The sequence below is a fragment of the Mobula hypostoma genome, chromosome 1, assembly GCF_963921235.1.
Source record: "Mobula hypostoma chromosome 1, sMobHyp1.1, whole genome shotgun sequence".
NCBI lineage: Eukaryota > Metazoa > Chordata > Chondrichthyes > Myliobatiformes > Myliobatidae > Mobula > Mobula hypostoma.
This window is the reverse complement of record NC_086097.1, coordinates 243,283,014-243,309,393: the sequence shown is the minus strand read 5'-3', so window position 1 is coordinate 243,309,393 and position 26,380 is coordinate 243,283,014. Positions and strand designations below refer to the sequence as shown.

At 44.2% G+C, this 26,380-nt stretch overlaps 1 protein-coding gene across 2 annotated transcripts in view; it reads left to right on the top strand.

The window, feature by feature from the left end:
- The window catches only part of LOC134343564 (tumor necrosis factor receptor superfamily member 11B-like), a 64,924-nt gene extending 49,677 nt beyond the window's left edge, over positions 1-15,247 (top strand). The window contains exons 3-4 of one of the 2 annotated variants that reach the window (XM_063042313.1): positions 980-1,195; positions 14,737-15,247. In XM_063042313.1, coding sequence (XP_062898383.1) covers positions 980-1,195; positions 14,737-15,065 — 545 coding nt within the window. In that variant the 3' untranslated portion in view covers positions 15,066-15,247. Of the gene's footprint in view, positions 1-979; positions 1,196-11,086; positions 11,297-14,736 lie in introns of those variants that run through there. The other variant, XR_010017273.1, reaches the window with a different exon arrangement.
- Positions 15,248-26,380: the final 11,133 nt, after the last annotated feature.

Sequence of the window (26,380 nt, the reverse complement as noted above, 5' to 3'; positions counted from 1 at the left end):
AAAAGACCCTATCGTTTCCACCACTGCCACCGGCAGCCCATTCCACGCACTCACCACTCTGCGTAAAAAACTTTCCCCTGATGTCTCCTCTAATTGAACTTATAACCTATTGAAAAGCAAAACCATGATTACTATAATGTTATATATAGGGTGACAGGGTGGAAATTCTTCCCTCTGCTACCCTGCAGGTCACCCTTGGGCAAGGTGTAGAATCTGCTTAGCCTCTCCACCTCCACAGCCCCATTCCCTAGCACTCTCCCGTAACCTTTGATGCCGTGTCCAATCAAGAACCTATCAAGCTCTACCCTAAATACACTCAAAGACCTAGTCTACATAGCTGCCCGTGGTAACAAGCCATGGGAGCAGGCGGTGGACGATCGTCTGAGCAGCTGGTGCATATCACATCCTGGTTATGTGCCCACTGACGCCAGGCAGACAATCTCTGAAGAGTATTGATAATGGCTGGAGTCACCCGTCTTGTAAAGGCACTGCCCAGAAGAAGGCAATGGCAAACCACTTCTGTAGAGAAATTGGCCATGGAAAGACCATGATCACCCACGTCATGCGACACAGCACATAACGGACGAACGGATTATACTCCCACTATAAATGCAGTTGTAAGTATCAATGGGCACTTTTTATCTGTATCATGTAGGGCACCACAGTAGTGTAGCGGTTAAGGCGACGCTATTACAGCTCAGGACCTCGAAGTTCAGAGTTCAATTACTGTAAGGAATTTGTACGTTCTTCCTGTGACCCCGTGGGTTTCCTCCGAATGCTCTGGTTTCCTCCCACAGTCCAAAGGCGTACTATTTAGTAGGTGAGTTGGTCATTGTAAGCTATCCTGTGATTAGGCTTGGGTTAAATAGGGGATTGGGCTGATGGGTGGCATGGCCCATTGGACAAGGAGAGCCTGTTCCGCACTGTTTGTCTGAATAAATAAATAAATACAATTCCCAACTTCTTTTTGTCTCCCCAGGAACACCTTATACCAATACGGAGTGCATGCTATGCCCAAAGGGTTTCTTCTCCAGGAGCAAGTCTGCCTCAGAACCCTGTCGAAAACACACCAACTGCTCACTGTTTGGTCTGAAGCGAGCTCTTCAAGGAGATGCATCTCATGATAATACATGCCATCCTTGCGAGAAAAGAAATGCATCATCCCCAGAGTGCTTGGACCCACCAGTAGAGAAGGGTAACTCTTGTCGATTATGTTCACAATCAAAATCAGAATCAGGCCCCGATTAGCCGAGGTTTCACGGATATAGTTAAGGTGGTATAAAAAGACAAACTGAGTGACAAATTATGTAATTAAATGAAATATTGAACAAATTAGAACAATACTATTACAATACAATTTGTAATACAATACACTGTGTGTTACTTCCGAATGTTTACGTTTGAAGGAATTCTTCTGCATCGCGTTTTTTTGACTGTAAATGAACAAAATCCGTACAGACACCTAGTGCAGATAATGGACTGTCGTCACATCTTCATTTTTAGTGTAACATTCAAGATGACTGTCAATACTTTAAAGTTCTTGGCGGTTCATAAACTGCTGAAGTAGTGAAACAGTTCTATTTTCACTCCGAGCTGCTTCAGGGATGGCTACGCCTGAATGCTTGAAACTGCAGTGAGCAAAATGTTCTGAATTTTCTTACTGCTCATTTCTCATCAATTATCAGTGATGAAAATCACTGCTCTTTCAAAACAATCACACACAATTAACCATTCAGGGCCCCAAACAGTCCTTCCAGGTGAGGCATCACTTCACCTGTGAGTCGACTGGGGTGATATACTGCGTCCGGTGCTCCCTATATGGCCTTCTATATATTGGCGAGACCCGACGCAGACTGGGAGACCGCTTTGCTGAACATCTACGCTCTGTCCGCCAGAGAAAGCAGGATCTCCCAGTGGCCACACATTTTAATTCCACATCCCATTCCCATTCTGACATGTCTATCCACGGCCTCCTCTACTGTAAAGATGAAGCCACACTCAGGTTGGAGGAACAACACCTTATATTCCGTCTGGGTAGCCTCCAACCTGATGGCATGAACATTGACTTCTCTAACTTCCGCTAGGCCCCACCTCCCCCTCGTACCCCATCTGTTACTCATTTTTATGCACACATTCTTTCTCTCACTCTCCTTTTTCTCCCTCTGTCCCTCTGAATATACCTCTTGCCCATCCTCTGGGTCACCCCGCCCCCCCCCCCCGTCTTTCTTCCCGGACCTCCTGTCCCATGATCCTCTCGTATCCCCTTTTGCCTATCACCTGTCCAGCTCTTGGCTCCATCCCTCCCCCTCCTGTCTTCTCCTATCATTTTGCATCTCCCCCTCCCCCTCCAGCTTTCAAATCCCTTACTCACTCTTCCTTCAGTTAGTCCTGACGAAGGGTCTCGGCCTGAAACGTCGACTGCGCCTCTTCCTATAGATGCTGCTTGGCCTGCTGCGTTCACCAGCAACTTTGATGTGTGTTACACACAATTAACGCTATTTTAAAAACTTTGCTCAAACCACAGTGTTTTGTCTACCGGCCACACAAGTTCCCTCGGGATCAATTAAGTATATCTATCTAACTATAACTAAGTGCACACAGAATTAGGTCATTTATTCATGGTTGATCTTTTTTTCCTCTCCACAGCCCCATTCAAAGATTCAAAGGTCCAATTTAATGTTAGAGAAATGTATACAATATACATCCTGAAATGCTTTTTCTTCACAACCATCCACGGAAACAGAGGAGTGCCCCAAAGAATGAACAACTGTTAAGTGTTAGAACCCCAAAGTCCCCTCCCACGTGTAAGCGGCAGGAAGCAATGATCTCCCCTCACCCCACCAGCAAAAAAAAGCATCAGTACCTTCCACCAAGCACTCAAGCGTGAGCAAAGCAATAGCAAAGTCACAGACTTGCAGTTACGCCAAAGACTTTGCGTTTCACCCGGCATTCAACATACTACAGGCTCTCTCTCTCCCTAATAAGGGAGAAGGAGGTGTCTCCATTTTCCCAGGGGCTGGGGAGATATAACAAACAACTCACTGGTCTACAATGTTACAAGTCCATTATGTCACTTTTTTCGAGCACTGTGCCTGAAGATCTCAAAGATCACGAGTTTCCAGGCACACAGCTGTAGATGTAACGACTTTCCCGATGACACGCAGTTCTCCTGCCATGACACCGATACTCAATCCACTTGTCTCCAGAGCCCTGAGATCCAAAGCTGAACTTTTGGCGTGGTAAACAACAGCCAGTTATGGAACCCCAAGAGCAGGTCCCATTTCTACAAAGAACCAAAGTCAACGTGTAACTCCAGGTCAGGGTTCAAGAGACCCCTAAAAGGGAAAAATAAAGATATTAAAGATGGGAATAGAGCTGTTCCCATAGATTCAAGCAAAGGAATTGCAGGGGCTTCCCTTCCTCCACTATCAACTCTGCTCTCAAATGCATCTCCCCCATTTCACGCACATCTGCTCTCACTCCATCCTCCCGCCGCCCCACTAGGAATAGGGTTCCCCTGGTCCTCACCTACCACCCCACCAGCCTCCGGGCCTAACATATTATTCTCCGTAACTTCCGCCACTTCCAGCGGGATCCCACCACTAAGCACATATTTCCCTGCCCCCCCCCGCTTTCCGCAGGGATCGCTCCCTACACGACTCCTTTGTCCATTCGTCCTCCCCCATCCCTTCCCACTGATCTCCCTCCTGGTACTTATCCTTGTAAGCGGAACAAGTGCTACACATGCCCTTACACTTCCTCCCTCACCACCATTCAGGGCCCTAGACTGTCCTTCCAGGTGAGGCGACACTTCACCTCTGAGTCGGCTGGGGTGATATACTGCGTCCGGTGCTCCCGATGTGGCCTTCTATGTATTGGCGAGTCCCGACGCAGACTGGGAGACTGCTTTGCTGAACACCTACGCTCTGTCCGCCAGAGAAAGCAGGATCTCCCAGTGGCCACACATTTTAATTCCACATCCCATTCTCATTCTGACATGTCTATCCACGGCCTCCTCTGCTATAAAGATGAAGCCACACTCAGGTTGGAGGAACAGCACCTTATATTCCATCTGGGTAGCCTCCAACCTGATGGCATGAACATTGACTTCTCTAACTTCCGCTAATGCGCCACCTCCCCCTCGTACCCCATCTGTTATTTATTTATATACACACATTCTTTCTCTCACTCTCTTTTTTCTCCCTCTGTCCCTCTGACTATACCCCTTGCCCATCCTCTGGGTTTCCTCCCCCCGCTTCTCCCTGGGCCTCCGGTCCCATGATCCTCTCATATCCCCTTTGCCAATCACCTGTCCAGCTCTTGGCTCCATCCCTCCCCCTCCTGTCTTCTCCTAACATTTCGGATCTCCCCCTCCCCCTCCCACTTTCAAATCTCTTACTAGCTCTTCCTTCAGTTAGTCCTGACGAAGGGTCTCGGCCTGAAATGTCAACTGTACCTCTTCCTAGAGATGCTGCCTCGCCTGCTGCATTCACCAGCAACTTTAATAGTTTAGCACTATCATTACTCCGCTCCTCCTTCCCTGGCCTTCTCTCTGTAACCTTTGATGTCATGTCCCATCAAGAACCTATCAAGCTCTGTCTTAAATACACCCAAAGACTTAGTATACATAGCTGCTTATGGTAATAAATTCCACAAGTTCATCACCCTCTGGCTAAAAAAAATTTCTCTGCATTTAGTCCCTCTATCCTGAAGCAGTGCCCTCTTGTCCAAGACTCCCCTACCATGGGAAACATCCTTTCCACATCTACTCTGTCCAGGCTTTTCAACATTTGAAAGGTTTCAATGAGATCCACCCCCCATCCTGCTAAATTCCAGCGAGTACAGGCCCAAAGCCATCAAAAGTTCCTCTATGATAACCTTTCATTCCCAGAATCATCCTTGTGAAATTCCTCTGAACCCTCTCCAATCTCAGCACATACTTACTTAGATAAGGAGCCCAAAACTGCTCACATTGCTGAATTCCTTATAAAGCCTCAGCTTCACATCCCTGTTCTTATATTCTACACCTCTTGAAATGAATGTGAACTTTGCATTTGCCTCCCTCACCACCAACTCAACCTACAAGTTAAACTTTACGGTGCTCTGCACGAGGACTCTCAAGTGCCTTTACATCTCAAATTTCTTCTATTTCTTCATATTTACTTCTTCTACCAAAGTTAATGACCATGCATTTTCCAACATTGTACTTCATATGCCACTTTCTTGTCCATTCTCCTCATCTGTAGAAGTCCTTCTGTAGCCTACCTGCTTCCTCAACACTACCTGCCTCATATGTGGCACCTTGTCAAAGGCCTTCTGAAAATCCAAACATACCAAGGCCAGAGCTTTTGTGGGAAGTGGAGGGATATGATATGTGAAGGAGAATAAGGAAGTTCAAAGGTCTGGAGCCTGCTCTGATCATGGGCAGAAAAATGACCCTTTGATAATGATCCATCTATGCATGGGCTCCTAACTCGCTAAAAAGCAGTTCTTCTCTTGCTAATTCCCTTCGAATGAATACTAAGACCATGAGACTATAAGACATAGGAGCAGAAATCAGCACATTGAGTCTGCTCCATCATAGTTGATTTATTATCTCTCTCAACCCCATTAGAAACATAGAAAACCTACAGCACTATACAGGCCCTTCAGCCCACAAAGCTGTGCCGAACACATCCTGACTTTAGAACTACCTAGGCTTACCCATAGCGCTCTGTTTTTCTAAGCTCCATGTATCCATCCAGGAGTTTCTTAAACGATCCAATCGTATCCGCCTCCACCCCGCCGCCGGCAGCCCATTCCACGCACTCACCACTCTCTGCATAAAACCGTACCCATGACATCGCCTCTGTACCTACTTCCAAGCACCTTAAAACTATGCCCTCTCGCGCTAGCCACTTCAGTGCTAGGAAAAAGCCTCTGACTCTCCACACGATCAATGGGGTACATAAGCTATATAGGAAAATTACCGCTCGGCTCTTAAACTTAATCCCACGATTGATGAAGGCCAATGCACTGTATGCCTTCTTAACCACAGAGTCAACCTGCGTAGCAGCTTTAAGTGTCCTATGGACTCAGACCCAAGATCCCTCTGATCCTCCACACTGCCAAGAGTCTTACCATTAATACTATATTCTGCCATCATATTTGACCTACCAAAATGAACCACCTCACACTTATCTGGGTTGAACTCCATCTGCCACTTCTCAGCCCAGTTTTGCATCCTATCAATGTCCAGTTGTAACCTCTGACAATCCTCCACACTATCCACAACACCCCCAACCTTTGTGTTGTCAGCAAACTTACAAACCCATCCCTCCACTTCCTCATCCAGGTCATTTATAAAAATCACAAAGAGTAGGGGTCCCAGAACAGATCCCTGAGGCACACCACTCCATGTAGAATATGACCCGTCTACAAACACTCTTTGCCTTCTGTGGGCAAGCCAGTTCTGGATCCACAAAGCAATGTCCCCTTAGATCCCATGCCTCCTTACCTTTTCAATAAGCCTTTCATGGGATACCTTATCAAATGCCTTGCTGAAATCCATATACACTACATCTGTTGCTCTACCTTCATCAATGTGTTTAATCACATTTTCAAAAAATTCAATCTGGGTCATAAGTCATGACTTGCCTTTGACAAAGCTATGCTGACTATTCCTAATCATATTATGCCTCTCCAAATGTTCATAAATCCTGCCTCTCAGGATCTTCTCCATCAACTTACCAACCACTGAAGTAAGATTCACTGGTCCATAATTTCCTGGGCTATCCCTACTCCCTTTCTTGAATAAGGGAACAACATCCGCAAACTTTCAATCTTCTGGAACCTCTCCCGTCCTCATTGATAATGCAAAGATCATCACCAGAGGCTCAGCAATCTCCTCCCTTGCTTCCCATAGTAGCCTGGGGTACATCCTGACCAGTCCTGGTGACTTATCCAACTTGATGCTTTCCAAAAAACTCCAGCACATCTTCTTCCTTAATAACTACATTATCAAGCTTTTCAGTCCACTGCAAGTCATCCCTACAATTGCCAAGATCCTCTTCCATAGTGAATACTGAAGTAAAGTATTCATTAAGTAACTCTGCTATTTTCTTCAGTTCCATACACACTTTTCCACTGTCACACTTGATTGGTCCTATTCTCTCACATCTTATCCTCTTGCTCTTCACTTACTTGTAGAATGCCTTGGTGTTTTCCTTAATCCTGTCTGCCAAGGCCTTCTCATGGCCCTTTCTGGCTCTTCTAATTTCATTCTTAAGTTCCTTCCTGCTAGCCTTATAATCTTCTAGATCTCTATCATTACCTAGTTTTTTGAACCTTTCATAAGCTTTTCTTTTCTTCTTGACTAGATATGCAGCAGCCTTTGTACACCACGGTTCCTGTACCCTACCGTCCTTTCCCTGTCTCATTGGAACATGCCTATGCAGAACACCACGCAAATATCCCCGGATCATTTGCCACATTTCTTCCATACGTTTCCCTGAGAACATCTGTTTCCAATTTATGTTTCCAAGTTCCTGTCTGATAGCCTCATATTTCCCCTTACTCCAATTAAACATTTCCCTAACTTGTCTGCTCCCATCCGTCTCCAACGCTATGGTAAAGGAGACAGAATTGTGATCACTGTCTCCAAAATGCTCTCCCACCGAGAGACCTGGCACCCGACCAGGTTCGGTTCCCAGTACCAGATCAAGTACAGCCTCTCCTCATGTAGGCTTATCTACATATTGTGTCAGGGAACCTTCCTGAACACACCTAACAAACTCTACCCCATCTAAACCCCTCACTCTTGGGAAATGCCAATCAATATTTGGGAAATTAAAATCTCCCACCACAACAACCCTATTATTATCAGTCCTTTCCAAAATCTGTCTCCCTATCTGCTCCTCGATGTTCCTGTTACCATTCTCCTGCCTTCTCCCTGTAGCCTTTGGCAACCCTACTAATTAAGAACCTATCAACCTCCACTTTAAATATACTCGATGACTTGGCCTCCACATCTATCTGTGGCAATTAATTCCACAGATTTACCATCCTCTGGCTAAAGAAATTTTTTATCATCACTGTTCTAAAGGGATGTCCTTGTATTCTGAGACTCTCCTCTTATCTTAGACTCCTCCAATACAAGGAATATTCTCTTCACGTCCAGTCCTTCAATATTCGATAGGTTTCAATGAGATTCCCCACCCCCACATTCTTCTAAGCTCCATGTACTTCCCTATGCTGCATTCCATCAATCACATTGTGTCATTTCATGATGCAAAGAGAGCCAAAATAGGGTTTTGTTTAGTTCAGTGGTTGATTCCTTGGTTATTTCTAATACAAAAGACTCGCACAAGAATGCCATTGTACAGGACTTGTAACCACAAAATATCAACTTTCAAGTGAAAGAGATATACAAGAGACTACAACCATTGTCTGGTGGGGGCTGACTTTGGGCTGTGTCACTCAGTTGCTGGGATGAGCAGTGCCTTGACCTTCCCAGAGTAGGTTACACTCCTCCGAGTCGCACTCACAGGAGCAAATGAAGCTCTGGAACATATTTGCAGGATGCTGATTGAAGCTTTGGCCTCCATTCAATTAGCTTTTCTACAGACTACCTGATCTTCCTTTGCTATATGCTAGTGGCCCTGGTAAAGAGGTTTGGAGATCAAGTATTAAGCACAAGGGATTCTACAGATACTGGAAACCTTGGGGAATATACGTGACGCGCTATGGGAACTCAGCAGATCATTCGTATCTACGGAAGGCAATAAAATCCTGACAACATCCTGATGAGTCTTGGCGGTGGGGGGGTGGAGGGGGAGAAGGAGGAAGAAAATGTGTTGTGAAATGGGATGAGGGGAAGTTGGTGGAGGAAGCGCAGCTGAGTGGAGGAAGTTGTAAACAGAATTGCAATCAGGTTTACTACCCCCAGCAAATTTTATGAAATTTGCTGTTTTTTGGCAGCAGTATATTGCAACACATCATAGCAAAACCATAAATTACAATGAGAAGTCTCTATAAAAAATAAATTAGTGGTGCAACAAGAAAAGGAAAAATAGTGTGGAGGCGTTCATGGTTTCATTTAACAAAACAATGACAGAAGGGAAGAAGCTGTTCCTGAAATGTTGTGTATGTGTCTTTAGGTTCCTGCACCTCTCAAAGAGGGAAGTGAAAAGTTCCAGGAAGACAGGAAGAAGAGGAGGTTAAAATGAGGCGACAGCCTAGATATCTCCTTTTTGCTTCACATGCTTTCCATAGCAGCAATCTTGTGACAGCTGGTAGCGTAGAAGTTTAACATAACAGTTTACAGCGCCAGCGAGCTGAGCTCAATTCTCACTGTAAGGAGGTTTTGCTGCGTGGGTTTCCTCCAGGTGCTCCAGTTTCCTCGGAGATTCCGAAGACTAACAGGTTACGTTTATTAATCTGTGGGCACGCTATACTGGCGCTGGATATATATGGCGCCACTTGCAGTCTGTGTTGGTCGTCGACACAAATGATGCATTTCACTGTACACTTCAATGTTTTGAACTACTTGTGACAACTAAGGCTAATCTATAATCTTTACATCTTTATTATTTACTCCCTGTCCCCTTAATATCCTTATCTTAGCCAGTTACATCATTTTGCCCACTGGGCTACAAGCTAAAAAAATAAAGATCATCACAAAACTGAATATTATAATTTATGTTCAAATCAGGATTAATATCACTGGCATATGTCATGAAATTTGCTATTATGCAACAGTACAGTGCAATTTATTATAATAAAAATGTAAATTACAGTAAGTGTATTTATATATATTAAAAAGTTAACTTAAATATGTAGTGCAAAAAGCGAAAAAAAAATGTAAAAAGGTAGTGTGCCTGGGTTGAATATCCATTGAGAAATTGGATGACAGAGGGGAAGAAGTTGTTGTTAACTCATTGATTGTGTGTCTTCAGGCTCCTATACATCCCCCCTGATAGAAGCAATGGGAAGAGGGCATGTCCTGGTTGGTGGGGATCCTCAAAGACAGATGCCACTTTTTCAAGGCATCACTCCTTGAAAACTTTCTGGATGCTGGGGGAGTTAGTGCCCATGATGGAGCTGACTGAATTCACAACTTTCTGCAGCTTATTTCAATCCTGATTAGTGTCCTCTGCCCCCCACGTACCGGACGATAATGCAGCCAGTTAGAATGCTCTCCACGGTACGTCTGTAGAAATTTGCGAGTGTCTTACCCGACATACCAAATGTCCTCAGACTTCTAATGAAATATAGCCACTGTTCTGTCTTCTTTATAACTGTGTTGATATGTTGGCCCCAGGATAGATCCTGAGGGATGTTCACACCCAGAAACTTGAAATTGCTCGCCCTTTCCAATTCTGATCCCTTGATGAGGACTGGTATGCACTCCCATCTTATCCTTTCTGAAGTCCACAATCAGCTCTGGGTCTTACTAATGTGAGTGCAAGGTTATTACTGTGAAAACCACTCAACCAGCAGATCTAACTTGTTGCCTGGATTGGGGAGCATGCCCTATGAAAACAGGTTGAGTGAACTCAGCCCTTTCTCCTTGGAGCGACGGAGGATGAGAAGTGACCTGATAGAGGTGTATAAGATGATGAGAGGCATTGATCATGTGGATAGTCAGAGGCGTTTTCCCAGGGCTGAAATGGCTGCCACAAGGGGACACAGGTTTAAGGTGCTTGGGAGCAGGTACAGAGGAGATGTCAAGGGTAAGTTTTTTTACGCAAAGAGTGCTGAGTGCATGGAATGGGCTGCTGGCAACGGCGGTGGAGACGGACATGATAGGGTCTTTTAAGAGACTTTTGGATGGGTACATGGAGCTTAGAAAAAGAGAGGGCTATGGGTAACCCTAGGTAATTTCTAAAGTACGTACATGTTTGGCACAACTTTGCGGTCCGAACGGCCTGTATTGTGCTGTAGGTTTTCTATTTTTTTTTATGTTTCTAACTTGCTCCTGAATGCCTTCTCGTCACCATCTGAAATTCTGCCAATAGTTGTGTTGTCATCAAATTTGGATGGATTTCGAGCTGTGCTTAGCCACACAGTCATAGGAGTAGAGGGAGCAGAGCAGTGGGCTAAGCTCACATCCTTGAGATGTGCTAGTGTTGATTGTCGGCAGAGGTGATATGTCATTACCAATCTGCACAGACTGCGGTTTTCCAGTGAGGAAGTCAAGGAGCCAGTTGCAGAGGGAGGTGAGGAGGTCCAGGTTTTAGACCTTTTTGAACGGAACTGTAGGAATGATTTTGTCAAACACTGAGCTGTTGACAATGAACAACAACCTGCTTATACAGTAAGTATTAGTGTTGTTCAGGTTTCCAAAGCTGCGAGAAGATTCAATGAAACAACATCCGCTGTCGACCTATTGCCCATTCCCGTCTGCCTCGGTATTAGAATTCATTCTGTTAGAGAGATGTAACATGTCTGCAGTGAGGATCCAGCTGTGGATTAATTAACTGTAAACATCAGGGTCAGGTTTTTCTATTGATACACCCACCGGGGGTGGGAGAGTTGGGGAATGTTTACAGCTTGCGTTGCTATGGAAAATGAGACATCAAATATTGGACAACACATCAAGCTGAAATGGCAACTGTGAGTGTAATATCGGGTTGTAATGTACTATATTCCAAATAAGGAGAAATTTTCAAAGGGAAGAAGGTCACTACCATGGCTGACAAGTGAAGTCAGAGCCAAAGTAAAAGCAACAGAGAGGGCATACCAGGAAGTCAGAGCTAGTGGGAAGATTGGGAAGCTTTTAAAAACTTGCAGAAGGAAACTAGGAAGCTGATTAGGAGGAAAAGATGAATTATGAAAGGAAGCTGGTGACTAATATCAAAGATACTAAAAGCTTTTTAAAGTATATAAAGGGTAAAAGAGAGTCAAGGGTAGACATAGGACCAATACAAAATGACGCTGGAGATATTGTAATGAGAGATACAGAGATGGCAAAGGAATTGAATACATATTTTGCATCAGTCTTCACAGTGGAAGACGTCTGCTGTATACCAGACATTCAAGAGTGTTAGGGAAGTGGAGTATGTGCAGTGAAAATTACGACTGAAAGGGTGCTCAGGAAGCTTAATGGTTTGAGGGTGGATAAATCTCCTGGACCTGATGGAATGCACCCTCGGGTTCTGAATGAAGTAGCTGGAGAGATTGTAGAGGCATTAATGATCTTTCAAGAATCGACAGATTCTGGCATGGTACTGGATGAATAGAAAATTGCAAATGTTACTCCACTATTTAAGAAGGGTGGGAGGCAGCAGAAAGGAAATTATAGACCTGTTAGCCTGACATCGGTGGTTGGGAAGTTGTTGGAATCCATTGTTAGGGATGAGATTATGGAGTACCTGGGGACATATGACAAAATAGGCCAAAGCCAGCATGGTTTCCTAAAAGGAAAATCCTGCCTGACTAACCTACTGCAATTCTTTGAGGAGATTACAAGCAGGGTAGACAAAGGAGATGTAGTAGATGTGGTGTACTTGGATTTGCAGAAGGCCATTGACAAGATGCTGCACATGAGGCTGCTTAGCAAGATAAGAGCCCATGGAATTACAGGGAAGTTACTAGCATGGGTGAAGCAGTGGCTGGTCGGCAGAAAACAGAGAGTGGGAATAAAGGGATCCTATTCTGGCTGGTTGCCGGTTACCAATAGATTTCCACAGGGGTTGGTCTTGGGACTGCTGCTTTTTATGATATATGTCAACGATTTGGACTACAGTATTAATGGATTTGTGGCTAAATTTGCCGATAATACAAAGATAAGTGGAGGACCAGTTAGTGTTGAGGAAACAGAGAGTCTGCAGAGAGACTTAGATAGGTTGAGGAAGTGGCAAATGAAATACAATGTTGGAAAGTGTATGGTCATGCAGTTTGGTGGAAGAAACAAATTGGCAGACTATTATTTAGATGGGGAGAGAATTCAAAAAGCAGAGATGCAAAGGGACTTAGGAGTCCTTGTGCAAGATACCCTAAAGGTTAACCTCCAGGTTGAGTCGTTGTGAAGAAGGCGAATGCAATGTTGGCATTCATTTCTAGAGGTATAGAATGTATGAACAGGGATGTGATGTTGAGGCTCTATAACAGCGATCCCCAACCACCGGGCCACGGACTGGTACTGGCACGCAAAGCATATGCTACCAGGCCGCGAGGAAACGATATGAGTCAGCTGCACCTTTCCTCATTCACTGTCACGCACTGTTGAACTTGAACATAGGGTTGCCAACTGTCCCGTATTTGCCAGGATATCCCGTATATTGGGCTAAATTGGTTTGTCCCATACGGGACTACCCTTGTCCCATATTTCCCCCGCTAAGGTAGAGCGTTTCTATGAAACCTTTCATGCTGAAATGGCGTAAAGCGAAGAAGCAATTACCATTAATTTATATAGGAAAAATTTTTGAGCGTTCCCAGACCCCAAAAAATAACCTAACAAATCATACCAAATAACACATAAAACCGAAAATAAATAACACTAACATATAGTAAAAGCAGGAATGATATGATAAATACACAGCGTATATAAAGTAGAAATAATGTATGTACAGTATAGTCGGGAAGATGAAGGCAAAACCGATTTGTGGGGGGGATAAAAGAAAATTGGCACATACGCTCATGCGCACGTCACGCATGCGCACGCAGGTGCCCGCGCAAGGCTTCATGGTCATGGTAGTCTTCCCTGGGGTAAAGTGTCCCGGGATTTGACTGCTACTTTTGTCCCTTATTTGGGAGTGAGAAAGTTGGCAACCCTAACTGTAAAAGACATGTTGAGGTGAGTTTAACCCTACTTGAACACCCACCCCAGTCGGCCGGTCCGCAAGAATATTGTCAATATTAAACCGGTCCGTGGTGCAAAAAAGGTTGGGGACCCCCGCTCTATAAGATACTCGTGAGAGCACACCTGGAGTATTGTGAGCAGTTCTGGGCTCCTTGTTTTAGAAAGGATATATTGGCATTGGAGAGTGTTCAGAGAAGATTCACAAGAATGATTCCAGGAATGAAAGGGTTTCCGTATGATAACATGGCTGAATGGATAACATGGGCATCAGGCCAAATTAGTTTATTTATTTTGAGATGCAGTGCAAAACAGGCTCTTTCAGCCCAAAGAGCCACATTGCCTAGCAACCCACTTATTTAACACTAACCTAATCAGAGGACAGTTTACAGTGACCAGTTAACCTTCTACCCAGTAAGTCTTTGGACTGTGGGGGGAAACCAGATCACCCAGAGGAAACCCATGCATTCACAGGAAGAACATAAGATGTTTCTGTGCCTTCTACCAGCTGGCAGGAGATTGAACAGACTGTGTCTGGGATGGGACGGTTCTTTAATGATGTTACAAGCACACCATAGGCACTGAGAGTTGTAGGTTGTCTCCATGTCTGGTAGCTGGATCCCAGTAATGTAAGGGGGAGAAGGAAGGAGATTGGGGCTGAGAGAAAATGGTGGAGCAGACTCGATGGGCGAAGTGGCCTAACTCTGCTCCTATATCTCATGGTCTCAAGCCTTGACCTCTAGTTATAGCCTCATTACAGATGTATTGTGACCTGTGCATTGAAATAAGATGAAAACAATGAAAAAGAAAAAGTTCAGAGTTGTACACTTTGTTCAAAGGTACCAAAACTGAGAAACAACCAATGTGTAAAAGAAGCCAAACTGTGCAAACAATTAAGAACTTGAAAGTGATTAATTGAAAATATAACCTTCCACACCTGTTCTGGTTTACCTCAGATATTGCACTGTGCGATGAAGCCATCTTGAAATTTATCGCTCAGCAGAAGCTGACTTCGAAGCAGCTGAGAACACTGATGGAGAGTTTGCCTGGAAAGGCGGTGAGTGTGCAGCGCTTACAGTGGCTGCAGAGGAGAAGGCCAGTCCGAAATCAGATGTTTGTTCAGCTGAAGCAATGGAAAATGGAAAATCCCAGCATGGACACCGTTAGGGCACTAATTCGTGCCCTGAAAAAGGCCAGAGCTCACAATGTGTACAAAAAGCTGTTGCGCAGGCTTCGACTAAAAAAAGTTGGTAAGACTGGACTGGTGCAGCATGAAAAGCAATAGATTATGATAGTTTGATATGGATGCTTCATTACTCTCAGTGACAAACTATAAACTGATGCAAAAATATACTGTTTGTATACTGCATACAGGATTTAATTAAGGCTCTGTTGACAAAAGCCACACACATGAACAATTCAAAACGATTCTGCTATTAACATAAAATTGAGAATTTGATATCTTCTGTTCACCTGTAACTTGGTATTTTGCAAAAAATTGTAATAAAGTTCATTAAATTAATCAATATTGTCTCACATATTGTCTCACATCAAAGCAAAAAGCATTAATCTTTGCAGAAAGATGTGGCAACTTCAAATTCATTGACTTTTCATAAGTCAAACTATAAAGAATTGTGGATAACAACACACATCAAAGTTGCTGGTGAACGCAGCAGGCCAGGCAGCATCTCTAGGAAGAGGTACAGTCGACGTTTCAGGCCGAGACCCTTCGTCAGGATTGTGGATAACCTTATTTGTCAGACTAACTGATTTTCTAATGGAACATTTATCATGCAAAGCTGCAAACGATCGCCAAAATATTTACTTGGAGTGTAGGTGGTTAGAGCCATTAGCACAATAAAGCAGTGTATCTAAGTTTAATGACGTTATCATAAAATACCTGGAATCCAATAGTACGAGTGAACTGTGAGGATGTTTCAAATGCTGGTAGCGTACTCAGTTCAGATCCTTGTACTGGGAGAAACGTGCTGGGGGAGACTACAGGTAACTTTTGTTCATGTAGCTTCAATACAATTATATTCGAAAACACGAGAAAATCTACTGACGCTGGAAATCAAAGCAACACGCACAAAATGCTGGAGGAACTCAGCAGGCCAGGCAGCATCTATGGGACGGTAAATAGTCGACATTTCAGAATGAGACCCTTCATCAGGACTAGCGAAAGAATTGAGGTCAGAGTAAGAAGGTAGTGGGAGGGGAGGAAGAAGTACAAGGTAGTAGGTGATAAGTGAAACCAGGAGAAGGGAAACGGTGATGTAAAGAGCTGGAAAGTCGATTGGCGAAAGAGATATAAAGGGCTGCAGAAGGGTGAATCTGGTAGAAGGCCTTGGAAGAAAGGGAAGGAGGAGGAACACCAGAGGGAGGTGATGGATAGGTAAGGAAATAAGGTGAGAGAGGGAAATGGGAATGGGGTATGGTTAAAGGGGGGACAATGACTGGAAGTTCAAGAAATCGATGTTCATGCCATCAGGTTGGAGGCTACACAGACAGAATAGAAGGTGCTGTTTCAGGTTGGAGGCCACCCAGGCGGAATATATTCTAAGGTTGCTCAGTCTAGACAGCAACAGCAACAAGACATGGCAACTGTCTGATTCAATAGAGGTCCAATTGGCATTTCAAATCAAGTAAAATCAAAACAAGTTAAAGTTTAATTATCATTTAAATCTACATGAATACAGCCGAATGAAACAGCATCCTTCTGGGGCCAAGGTCGAGAACGTAGTCCATACAAAATAGCGAGCGCACACACGGTCACAAGTTTCAAGTTCCTGAGTGTCAAGATATCTGAGGACCTAACCCGGTCGCAGCATATCAATGCAGCTATAAGAAGGCAAGACAGTGACTATACTCTATTAGGAGTTCAAAGAGATTTGGTATGTCAACAAAAACACTCAAAAACTTCTATAGATGTACTGTGGAGAGCATTCTCACAGGCTGTATCACTGTCTGGTATGGAGGTGGTGGGGGAGTGGTGGGGTGCTACCACACAGGACCGAAAGAAGCTGCAGAGGGTTGTAAATCTAGTCAGCTCCATCTTGGGTACTAGCCTACAAAGTACCCAGGACATCTTCAGGGAGCGGTGTTTCAGAAAGGCAATGTCCATTATTAAGGACCTCCAACACCCAGGGCATGCCCTTTTCTCACTGTTACCATCAGGTAGGAGGTACAGAAGCCTGAAGGCACACACTCAGCGATTCAGGAACAGCTTCTTCCCCTCTGCCATACAATTCCTAAATGGACATTGAACTCATGAACACTACCTCACTTTTTTAGTATATATGATTTGTTTTTGCATGGTTTTTAATCTATTCGATATACATTTAACACCCTGGGAAAGGTTTCACTGTTAATGTAATGGTCTTTCTGTAGAAACAGTATTTGAGTTATGGTTAGAGAAAATGGGAGCTTTGCAATGTGAGCCATCCAGTGAGGGAAGTGTGTTTTCATATTGTGTGCCTGACACTGGTGTGAGCTGGGTCTGTCGTTCGCTGGGAGATGAAGGGAGAAGACGCCAGAGAGAAGAAGTTGTAGGACTCGACCCGGAGCAGGGCCATGATTCGACAAAGCCCGAGGAGATGGAAGGGGGATCGGCCAAGGGGAAACGAGCTCCAACTTGTGCACATTAGACCGTTTCATTAAAATGGGCCCTTTTCTTTTTTTTTGCTATTTCTTTACTAACCCTTTAGTCAAATTAAGAATTATAAAGCTAACTTGTTTAATTGTATGGGGTGTACCGTCTGTTATTTCGCGACACTTATTTGTAACAGGGTAACGAATCACGCAGCTTCCACACAAACGGGGGTTTGGGGGTTTTGCACCTCAAATCTCACATGTTTGCCGGGGCCAGAGATTGTGTTCCCTAGACTTACGCAGCTGACGGAAGCAGAGTTTTTCATACGTATATTCTAATTGATTTGCTTTATTTATATATTTTTACTTTTTCTCTTCTATATTATGTATTGCATTGAACTACTGCTGCTAAGTTAACAAATTTCACAACACATAGAAACATAGAAAACCTACAACACAATACAGGCCCTTTGGCCCACAATGCTGTGCTGAACATGCATTTACTTTAGAAATTACCTAGGGTTACCCATAGCCCTCTATTTTTCTAAGCTCCATGTACCTGTCCAGGAGTCTCTTAAAAGACCTTATCACATCTGCCTCCACCACTGTCGCCGGCAGCCCACTCCACGCACTCACCACTCTGCATAAAAAACTTACCCCTGACAACTCGTCTGTATCTCCTTCCAAGCACCTTAAAATTGTGTCTTCTCATGATAGCCATCTCAGCCCTCGAAAGAAGCCTCTGACTATCGACACGATCAATTCCTCTCATCATCTTATACACCTCTACCAGGTCACCTCTCATCCCCTGTCGGTCCAAGGAGAAAAGACTAAGTTCACTCAATCTATACTCGTAAGGCATGCTCCCCAAACCAGTGACACCTGCTGGTGATAATAAACCTGATTCTGAATCCCAATCTGCTCTGCCATTCAATCATGGCCGATTTATCATCCTTCTCAACCTAATCCGTGAGCCAGTAGGGTTGGTCAGTACCATCTGAGGAGAATGATGCTCATAGTGATTTTTGGCAAGGTGTACATCTCCAGAGTTAGGAAATATGTGACAGCATTGCACCAGTGGTAGCTTTATGTGTGCTATCATGCATTTTATAACACTACCCTAAAATCAGCATTTCTGAAAAGTGGCCAATATAAAGTACAACATATATATTCAACCCAGCGGTATTTTGTCATTAGTGATCCCTCAACATTGAAATTTCTCACAATGATAGCTGAGTTCAAGCACTTTTCTTCAAATGTTGCTATAATATTCTACATTGAAAACTATGTTGTTGGTGGCACTCACAGTACAGTGCCCAATTTCAGGAGAGTGAATCATTTCATTTTTAGAAAAATATTTGTCTGTTGTTTATTTTGGAAAAGTCAATAAAAACCTTAGGACACATGTAATCACATGGATTTGTAGACAATTTATTCAGGAATTCAAATACATAATCATTTTTGTCTATATTCCATATTAACATCAGTACAGCAGAAAATGTTACCCCCCACCCCCCAAAAAGTAAAAAAAACCTCATTTGGAGAGATTTCTGGAGTTTTATCAATGTCATGATATTTTCCATATTGTTGTATCAAATCAAAACAATCTTAAGTTTTTGTCATAGCGCACAGAATTACAGTACAATAATTCACATGTGGGGTAACCTAGGCCGCATTTGGTTGTAAAATGAATATACTTAATCAAAGACTGCTTTCCTAACATTGTTTTCCATACCTTCATAACCTATTAATAATCTTCCACATCTTTATCTGAACTTTCCACACTCTCTGAGGTGGATGCCTGGTTCTCACAGTCTGCCAGTCTACACATGTCAGTACATCTGAGGCCATTTGCAACACACATACATCTTGGGAGTGAATATTTTTTTAGACAGTTACAGGCCAGTAGATCCAGGACAGCCTCGGGTTCTTGCAGCCTTCCATCCAGTGCGCCACCAACAGTTCAGCTTCCTCTTCTCTCTCCATCTTCCATCCTCTGCCAACAGGGCTTGGCACTTGTGGGTCCTTCTCCAGACATCTTCTCCATATAGCAGCCTGCTAGCTGGCTCGCTGTCCCCCTCACGAGAGGAGTGCAGAAGCCCAAGAACTATGTTCTCTACCGTGTCAAGGTATGATATGCAGAATGCGGATAGCTCTCCATTGTTGTGACGGAGGTGTTCCAGAAAGTCTGTCCACAGGGTTATCAGCTCAGCTAAGAGTGGACTTTGCAGCAGATTGTTCAACTTCTGTTGGTTCAAGCCACTGGACATGTCGTTCACATGGTCTAAGAATGATTTGATCATCCCACTCTTCTCTGGAACGTTGTCCTCAATCCATGGTGTGAACTCTGCCCATGCGAGTCTCATCAGTGCATCATAGATGTACTTGTGGACCCTGACAGCATGATTGTAGTGTTTACCATCAAGGACTCCATCGATGGACCCCTCTGCGACAATTCCAGCCGCTATGTATACATCCTTTAGACCAGCATCCGGAAATCGCTTTCCTAGGATGGCGAAGGCATTACATAAGGTATGGAATGTCCCCATCCTGAGAAGAATGTAGGAGAAGCACTCTTTGTGTTTCCAGGCAATTTCAGTGGCTTTTGCATAGAGTGCTTGATCCACGACTACCACAGTTGTTTCTAGATGAAGTTCCTTCCTGATTAGCTCTGATTGGTTCAGGATTTCAAATACTGTGGTCAACTCTGTGGCTGGTGAATTGATGGTTGGCAGATACCCAACAATACCTTGTGAGATTGGTCCTTGATCCCTGGTGCTGATATTAAAACCAGTCCAGCTTGGGATTGTCTGATTCTCTGGATCTGTTTGCCTTGCAAGTGTCCACACCAGGTTCCTCTTGCAGGCAAGAAGAGCAGCTCCTTGGTTTCCTGGACACAGTGTTCCCTGGTTGGGAGAGGCTGTGGGCCCACATGTGCACCTGCTACATATACTTCCAGTTCTTGGTCCTCAATGGTGTCTGATCTCTGCTTCAGTTTCTCAATGTGTGGAAGCTCAGCTCTTGGCAGGTGTGGTCCATAGACATTGGCCTGTACCACTATGCCATCGACTCTGCATGATGTACCCTTTCCAGTGAGAGTTTCCTCAAGTCTATCGATACTGTCCCATGCAAGAGTGGTGAAGACATCAGGCTTGACGGAGGCTGGAAGTACAACTCTCTGGTTGGAGGCTGTTGCTAGCTTTTGGAGACACAGATCAGTGAGGTTCTCTTCAAGTTGGGTGTAAGACACCCCATGCCCAGGCCTGTTCAGCGTTTGGATGAGCTCAGTGTCACCCGTCAGCGTTTTTACTGCATAAGGAAGTAGAAGGTGCTTTGGTGGTTTATGTTGACCACATGTCATGGCTACCACCACTGCAATGCTATCATATATTTTCTAGCACTAGGGGTGTATACCTCGCCAAAAGTCACTATAAAAGTTATCCCCCCCCCCAGATGGTATCAGTGGCCCAAATTTGGGGTCCTGACTCGGACTAACCCCATTTTCCTGCCTTCACCCCGTAACCTTTCACCCCTTGACTAATTAAGAACCTATCAACCTCCACTTTAGATATGCCCAATGACTTGGCCTTCACAGGCAATGAATTCCACAGATTCACCACTATCTCATTGAAGAAAGTGTTTCTCCTCTCTGTTCTAAAAGGACATCCTTATATTCTGAGGATGTGCCCTCTGGTCCAAGATTCCCCCACTGTAGCAAACACCCTCACCACGTCATCTCAAAATTCAAAGTTCAAAGTCTCCTACCCCAATACACTGAACTTTTCAATCAAGTACAGTGCTTAAATTTTCCACAACCTTGGGTAATCTAGACCTTGCCATATTCGATGGGCAATTCTACAGGGAAGGAACATTTCCTTCTTAGCTGTTGGTATTACCTCCTCTGCTTTATAAAAGTATGTATCTAAATATTCCTTGGGAACAATAACAGAAAGTGAGGAAAATATTCAACAGGTCAGATAGCATCTGTGGAAAGAGAAACTGAGTTAACGTTCCAAGGCAAATGTGATGTTAGCATTCATTTCAAGAGGACTAGACTATAAAAGCAAGGATGTAATGTTGAGACTTTACAAAGCGCTGGTGGGGCCTCACTTGGAGTATTGTGAGCAGTTTTAGGCTCCTTATCTTAGAAAAGATGTGCTGAAACTGGAGAGGGTTAAAAGAAGGTTCACGAAAATTATTCCAGGATTAAATGGCTTGTCATATGAAGAGTGCTTGATGGCTCTGGGTCTGTATTCACTAGAATTCAGAAGAATGAGGGATGATCATTGAAACCTATCGAATGGTGAAAGGCCTTGATAGAGTGGATGTGGAGAGGATGTTTCCTATGGTGGGAGAGTCTAACACCAAAGGAAACAACCTCAGAATAGAGGGGCGCCCTTTTAGAATGGAGATGAGGAGGAATTTCTTTAGACAGAGAGTGATGAATCTGTGGACTTCTTTGCCACAGGCAACTGTAGAGGTCAAGTCTTTATGTCAGAAACAGGTGAATTGATTATGGGGAGCAAGGACATGGCAGACCAATTGAATAATTACTTTGGTTCTGTCTTCACTAAGGAGGACATAAATAATCTTCCAGAAATAGTAGGGGACAGAGGGTCCAGTGAGATGGAGGAACTGAGCGAAATACATGTTAGTAGGGAAGTGGTGTTAGGTAAATTGAAGGGATTGAAGGCAGATAAATCCCCAGGGCCAGATGGTCTGCATCCCAGAGTGCTTAAGGAAGTAGCCCAAGAAATAGTGGATGCATTAGTGATAATTTTTCAAAACTCGTTAGATTCTCGACTTGTTCCTGAGGATTGGAGGGTGGCTAATGTAACTCCACTTCTTAAAAAAGGAGGGAGAGAGAAACTGGGGAATTATAGACCGGTTAGCCTAACGTCGGTGGTGGGGAAACTGCTGGAGTCAGTTATCAAGGATGTGATAACAGCACATTTGGAAAGCGGTGAAATGATCAGACAAAGTCAGCATGGATTTGTGAAAGGAAAATCATGTCTGACGAATCTCATAGAATTTTTTGAGGACGTAACTAGTATAGTGGATAGGGGAGAACCAGTGGATGTGGTATATTTGGATTTTCAAAAGGCTTTTGACAAGGTCCCACACAGGAGATTAGTGTGCAAACTTAAAGCACACGGTATTGGGGGTAAGGTATTGGTGTGGGTGGAGAATTGGTTAGCAGACAGGAAGCAAAGAATGGGAATAAACGGGACCTTTTCAGAATGGCAGGCGGTGACTAGTGGGGTACCGCAAGGCTCAGTGCTGGGACCCCAGTTGTTTACAATATATATTAATGACTTGGATGAGGGAATTAAATGCAGCATCTCCAAGTTTGCGGATGACACGAAGCTGGGTGGCAGTGTTAGCTGTGAGGAGGATGCTAAGAGGATGCAGGGTGACTTGGATAGGTTGGGTGAGTGGGCAAATTCATGGCAGATGCAATTTAATGTGGATAAATGTGAAGTTATCCACTTTGGTGGCAAAAATAGGAAAACAGATTATTATCTGAATGGTGACCGATTAGGAAAAGGGGAGGTGCAACGAGACCTGGGTGTCATTATACACCAGTCATTGAAAGTGGGCATGCAGGTACAGCAGGCGGTGAAAAAGGCGAATGGTATGCTGGCATTTATAGTGAGAGGATTCCAGTACAGGAGCAGGGAGGTACTACTGCAGTTGTACAAGGCCTTGGTGAGACCACACCTGGAGTATTGTGTGCAGATTTGGTCCCCTAATCTGAGGAAAGACATCCTTGCCATAGAGGGAGTACAAAGAAGGTTCACCAGATTGATTCCTGGGATGGCAGGACTTTCATATGAAGAAAGACTGGATGAACTGGGCTTGTACTCGTTGGAATTTAGAAGATTGAGGGGGGATCTGATTGAAATGTATAAGATCCTAAAGGGATTGGACAGGCTAGATGCAGGAAGATTGTTCCCGATGTTGGGGAAGTCCAGAACGAGGGGCCACAGTTTGAGGATAGAGGGGAAGCCTTTTAGGACCGAGATTAGGAAAAACTTCTTCACACAGAGAGTGGTGAATCTGTGGAATTCTCTGCCACAGGAAACAGTTGAGGCCAGTTCATTGGCTATATTTAAGAGGGAGTTAGATATGGCCCTTGTGGCTACAGGGGTCAGGGGGTATGGAGGGAAGGCTGGGGCGGGGTTCTGAGTTGGAGGATCAGCCATGATCATAATAAATGGAGGTGCAGGCTCGAAGGGCCGAATGGCCTACTCCTGCACCTATTTTCTATGTTTCTATGTTTCTATGTATATTTAAGGCAGAGTTTGATAGATCCTCGATTGGTCAGGGCATGAAGGGATACAGAGAGAAGGCAGGAGATTGGGGCTGAGAGGGAATTTGGATCAGCCATGATGAAATGGTGGAGCAGACTCAATGGGCCAAATGGCCTAATTCTGCTCTTATGTCTTATGGTCTTATGAAATGTTTTCTTCACCAAAATCTTAGCTGTTGATAGTACTATTGATACTTTGATAGAAGCACCTTCCTCTGCTAAAATGTCTAAATATAAGAAATACTTATTAGAATCAAAAACAGAGAGTGTGGTAAGTATTCAACAGGTCAGACAGCATCTATGGAAAGAGAAACTGAGTTAATGTTCCAAGTTTCTATAAATCAGCATTTAGTCCTCTTTGCACTCGTTTATTAACATGTAGAGTTAAAGAGACAGGATGCAACATGAAAGACCAAAGCCAATAGGGAAATGATCCCTTGAGCTTACTGAGTCCACATTGACTGAACATATATGCCTGAGCACACGTCTACAGCCCTTCTGAGTTTCATGCGTGCCCAAGGAGTCACCTTCTCTGTGGATTCAGGACTGTTTCTTGTACAATTTCATGAAGAATAACAGATAGCATCTACATTGTGATGTTGACAATGGTCCATACCACAGCATTCATTCTTTTCCCAGTTTCCTCAGTTCTGAGGTCTCGGCCTTGGGCAGCATAAGACCAATCAGCCCATCAATTTGAAGAATAACCCCAATCTCCTGACTTCTCCCCATAACTTTTCTCTCCCTGATTATTCTGGAACTTATCAACCTCCTCTTTAAATATACCCAATACCTTGGCCACCACGGCTGTCTGTGGCAATGAATTCCACAGATTCACCACCCTCTGGCTAAAGAAATCCCTTCTCCTCTGTTCTAAAGCGATGTCCTTCTATCCTGAGGCTGTGCTCTCTTCCCCCACTATAGGAAGCATCCTCTCCATGTCCACTCAGACTTCAAAGTTCAAAGCACATTTATTATCAAAGTATGTACTCTATATACAACCTTGAGAATTGTCTTCTTACAGGCGGCTACAAAACAAAGAAACTCAGTAGAGCCCATTAAAACTAAAGAAGACTATCAAGCACCCAATACGCAGAAAAAAAACCCAAATTGTACGAACAATAAAAGTAAGCAAGGAGCATTCAGAACTGAAGTTCACAAAAGTGAGCCAGCAATCACCGCAGCCAGTTCAGAAGCCTGTTAGTTGCAGGCTGCAGCCTCAGCTCAGAGTCGAGTACATCTCGCAGGGCAGCAAACTGATCAGGCCTGACCTTTGCCTTTGGCCCTGGCATGCTGACTTTTTCAATCTGGTCCGGCACCTAAATCGTCCACACTTCAGGCCATTTAGGCCTTTCAATATTCTACAGGTAATTCCTCAAGAAGGGTACATTTCCTTCACCAAAATCTAGCTGCTGATATTACTGTTGATGCTTTGAAAGAAGCACATTCCTCTGCTTTGTAAAACTGTCTGTCTAAATATAGGGAATCATTATTGGAAACAAAAACAGAAAGCGTTGCTAATAGACAACAGGTCAGATAACAATCTGTGGAAAGAGAAACTGAGTTAACCTTTCAAGTTGTTATTAGTCACCATTTATTCCCCTTTCCACTCATTCACTGACATGTAGAGTTGGAGAGACAAAATGCACCATGAAAGAATCTCTGAAGTTCATGAAAGACTGCAGCACTCATTCTTAAAAAAGCAAAGACGAGGATATCTGCAGATGCTGGAATTTCAAGCAACACACATAAAAGTTGCTGGTGAACGCAGCAGGCCAGGCAGCATCTCTAGGAAGAGGTACAGTCGACGTTTCAGGCCGAGACCCTTCGTCAGGACTAACTGAAGGAAGAGCTAGTAAGAGATTTGAAAGTGGGAGGGGGAGGGGGAGATCCGAAATGATAGGAGAAGACAGGAGGGGGAGGGATAGAGCCAAGAGCTGGACAGGTGATTGGCAAAAGGGATATAAGAGGATCATGGGACAGGAGGCCCAGGGAGAAAGAAAAGGCGGAGGGGGGGAAAGCCCAGAGGATGGGAAAGGGGTATAGTCAGAGGGACAGAGAAAGAAAAAGGAGAGAGAAAAAAAAGAAAGAAAAAAAACACTTCACCTGTGAGTCGACTGGGGTGATATACTGCGTCTGGTGCTCCCGATGCGGCCTTCTATATATTGGCGAGACCCAACGCAGACTGGGAGATCGTTTCGCTAAACACCTACGCTCTGTCCGCCAGAGAAGGCAGGATCTCCCAATGGCCACACATTTTAATTCCACATCCCATTCCCATTCTGATATGTCTATCCATGACCTCCTCTACTGTAAAGATGAAGCCACACTCAGGTTGGAGGAACAACACCTTATATTCCGTCTGGGTAGCCTCCAACCTGATGGCATGAACATTGACTTCTCTAACTTCCGCTAATGCCCCACCTCCCCCTTGTACCCCATCCGTTATTTATTTATTTATATACACATTCTTTTTTTTTTCTCTCTCTCTCCTTTTTCTCTCCCTCTCACTATACCCCTTGCCCATCCTCTGGGCTTCCCCCTCTCCCCCTTTTCTTTCTCCCTGGACCTCCTGTCCCATGATCCTCTCATATCCCTTTTGCCAATCACCTGCTCAGCTCTTGGCTCCATCCCTCTCCCTCCTGTCTTCTCCTATCATTTTGGATCTCCCCCTCCCCCTCCCACTTTCAAATCTC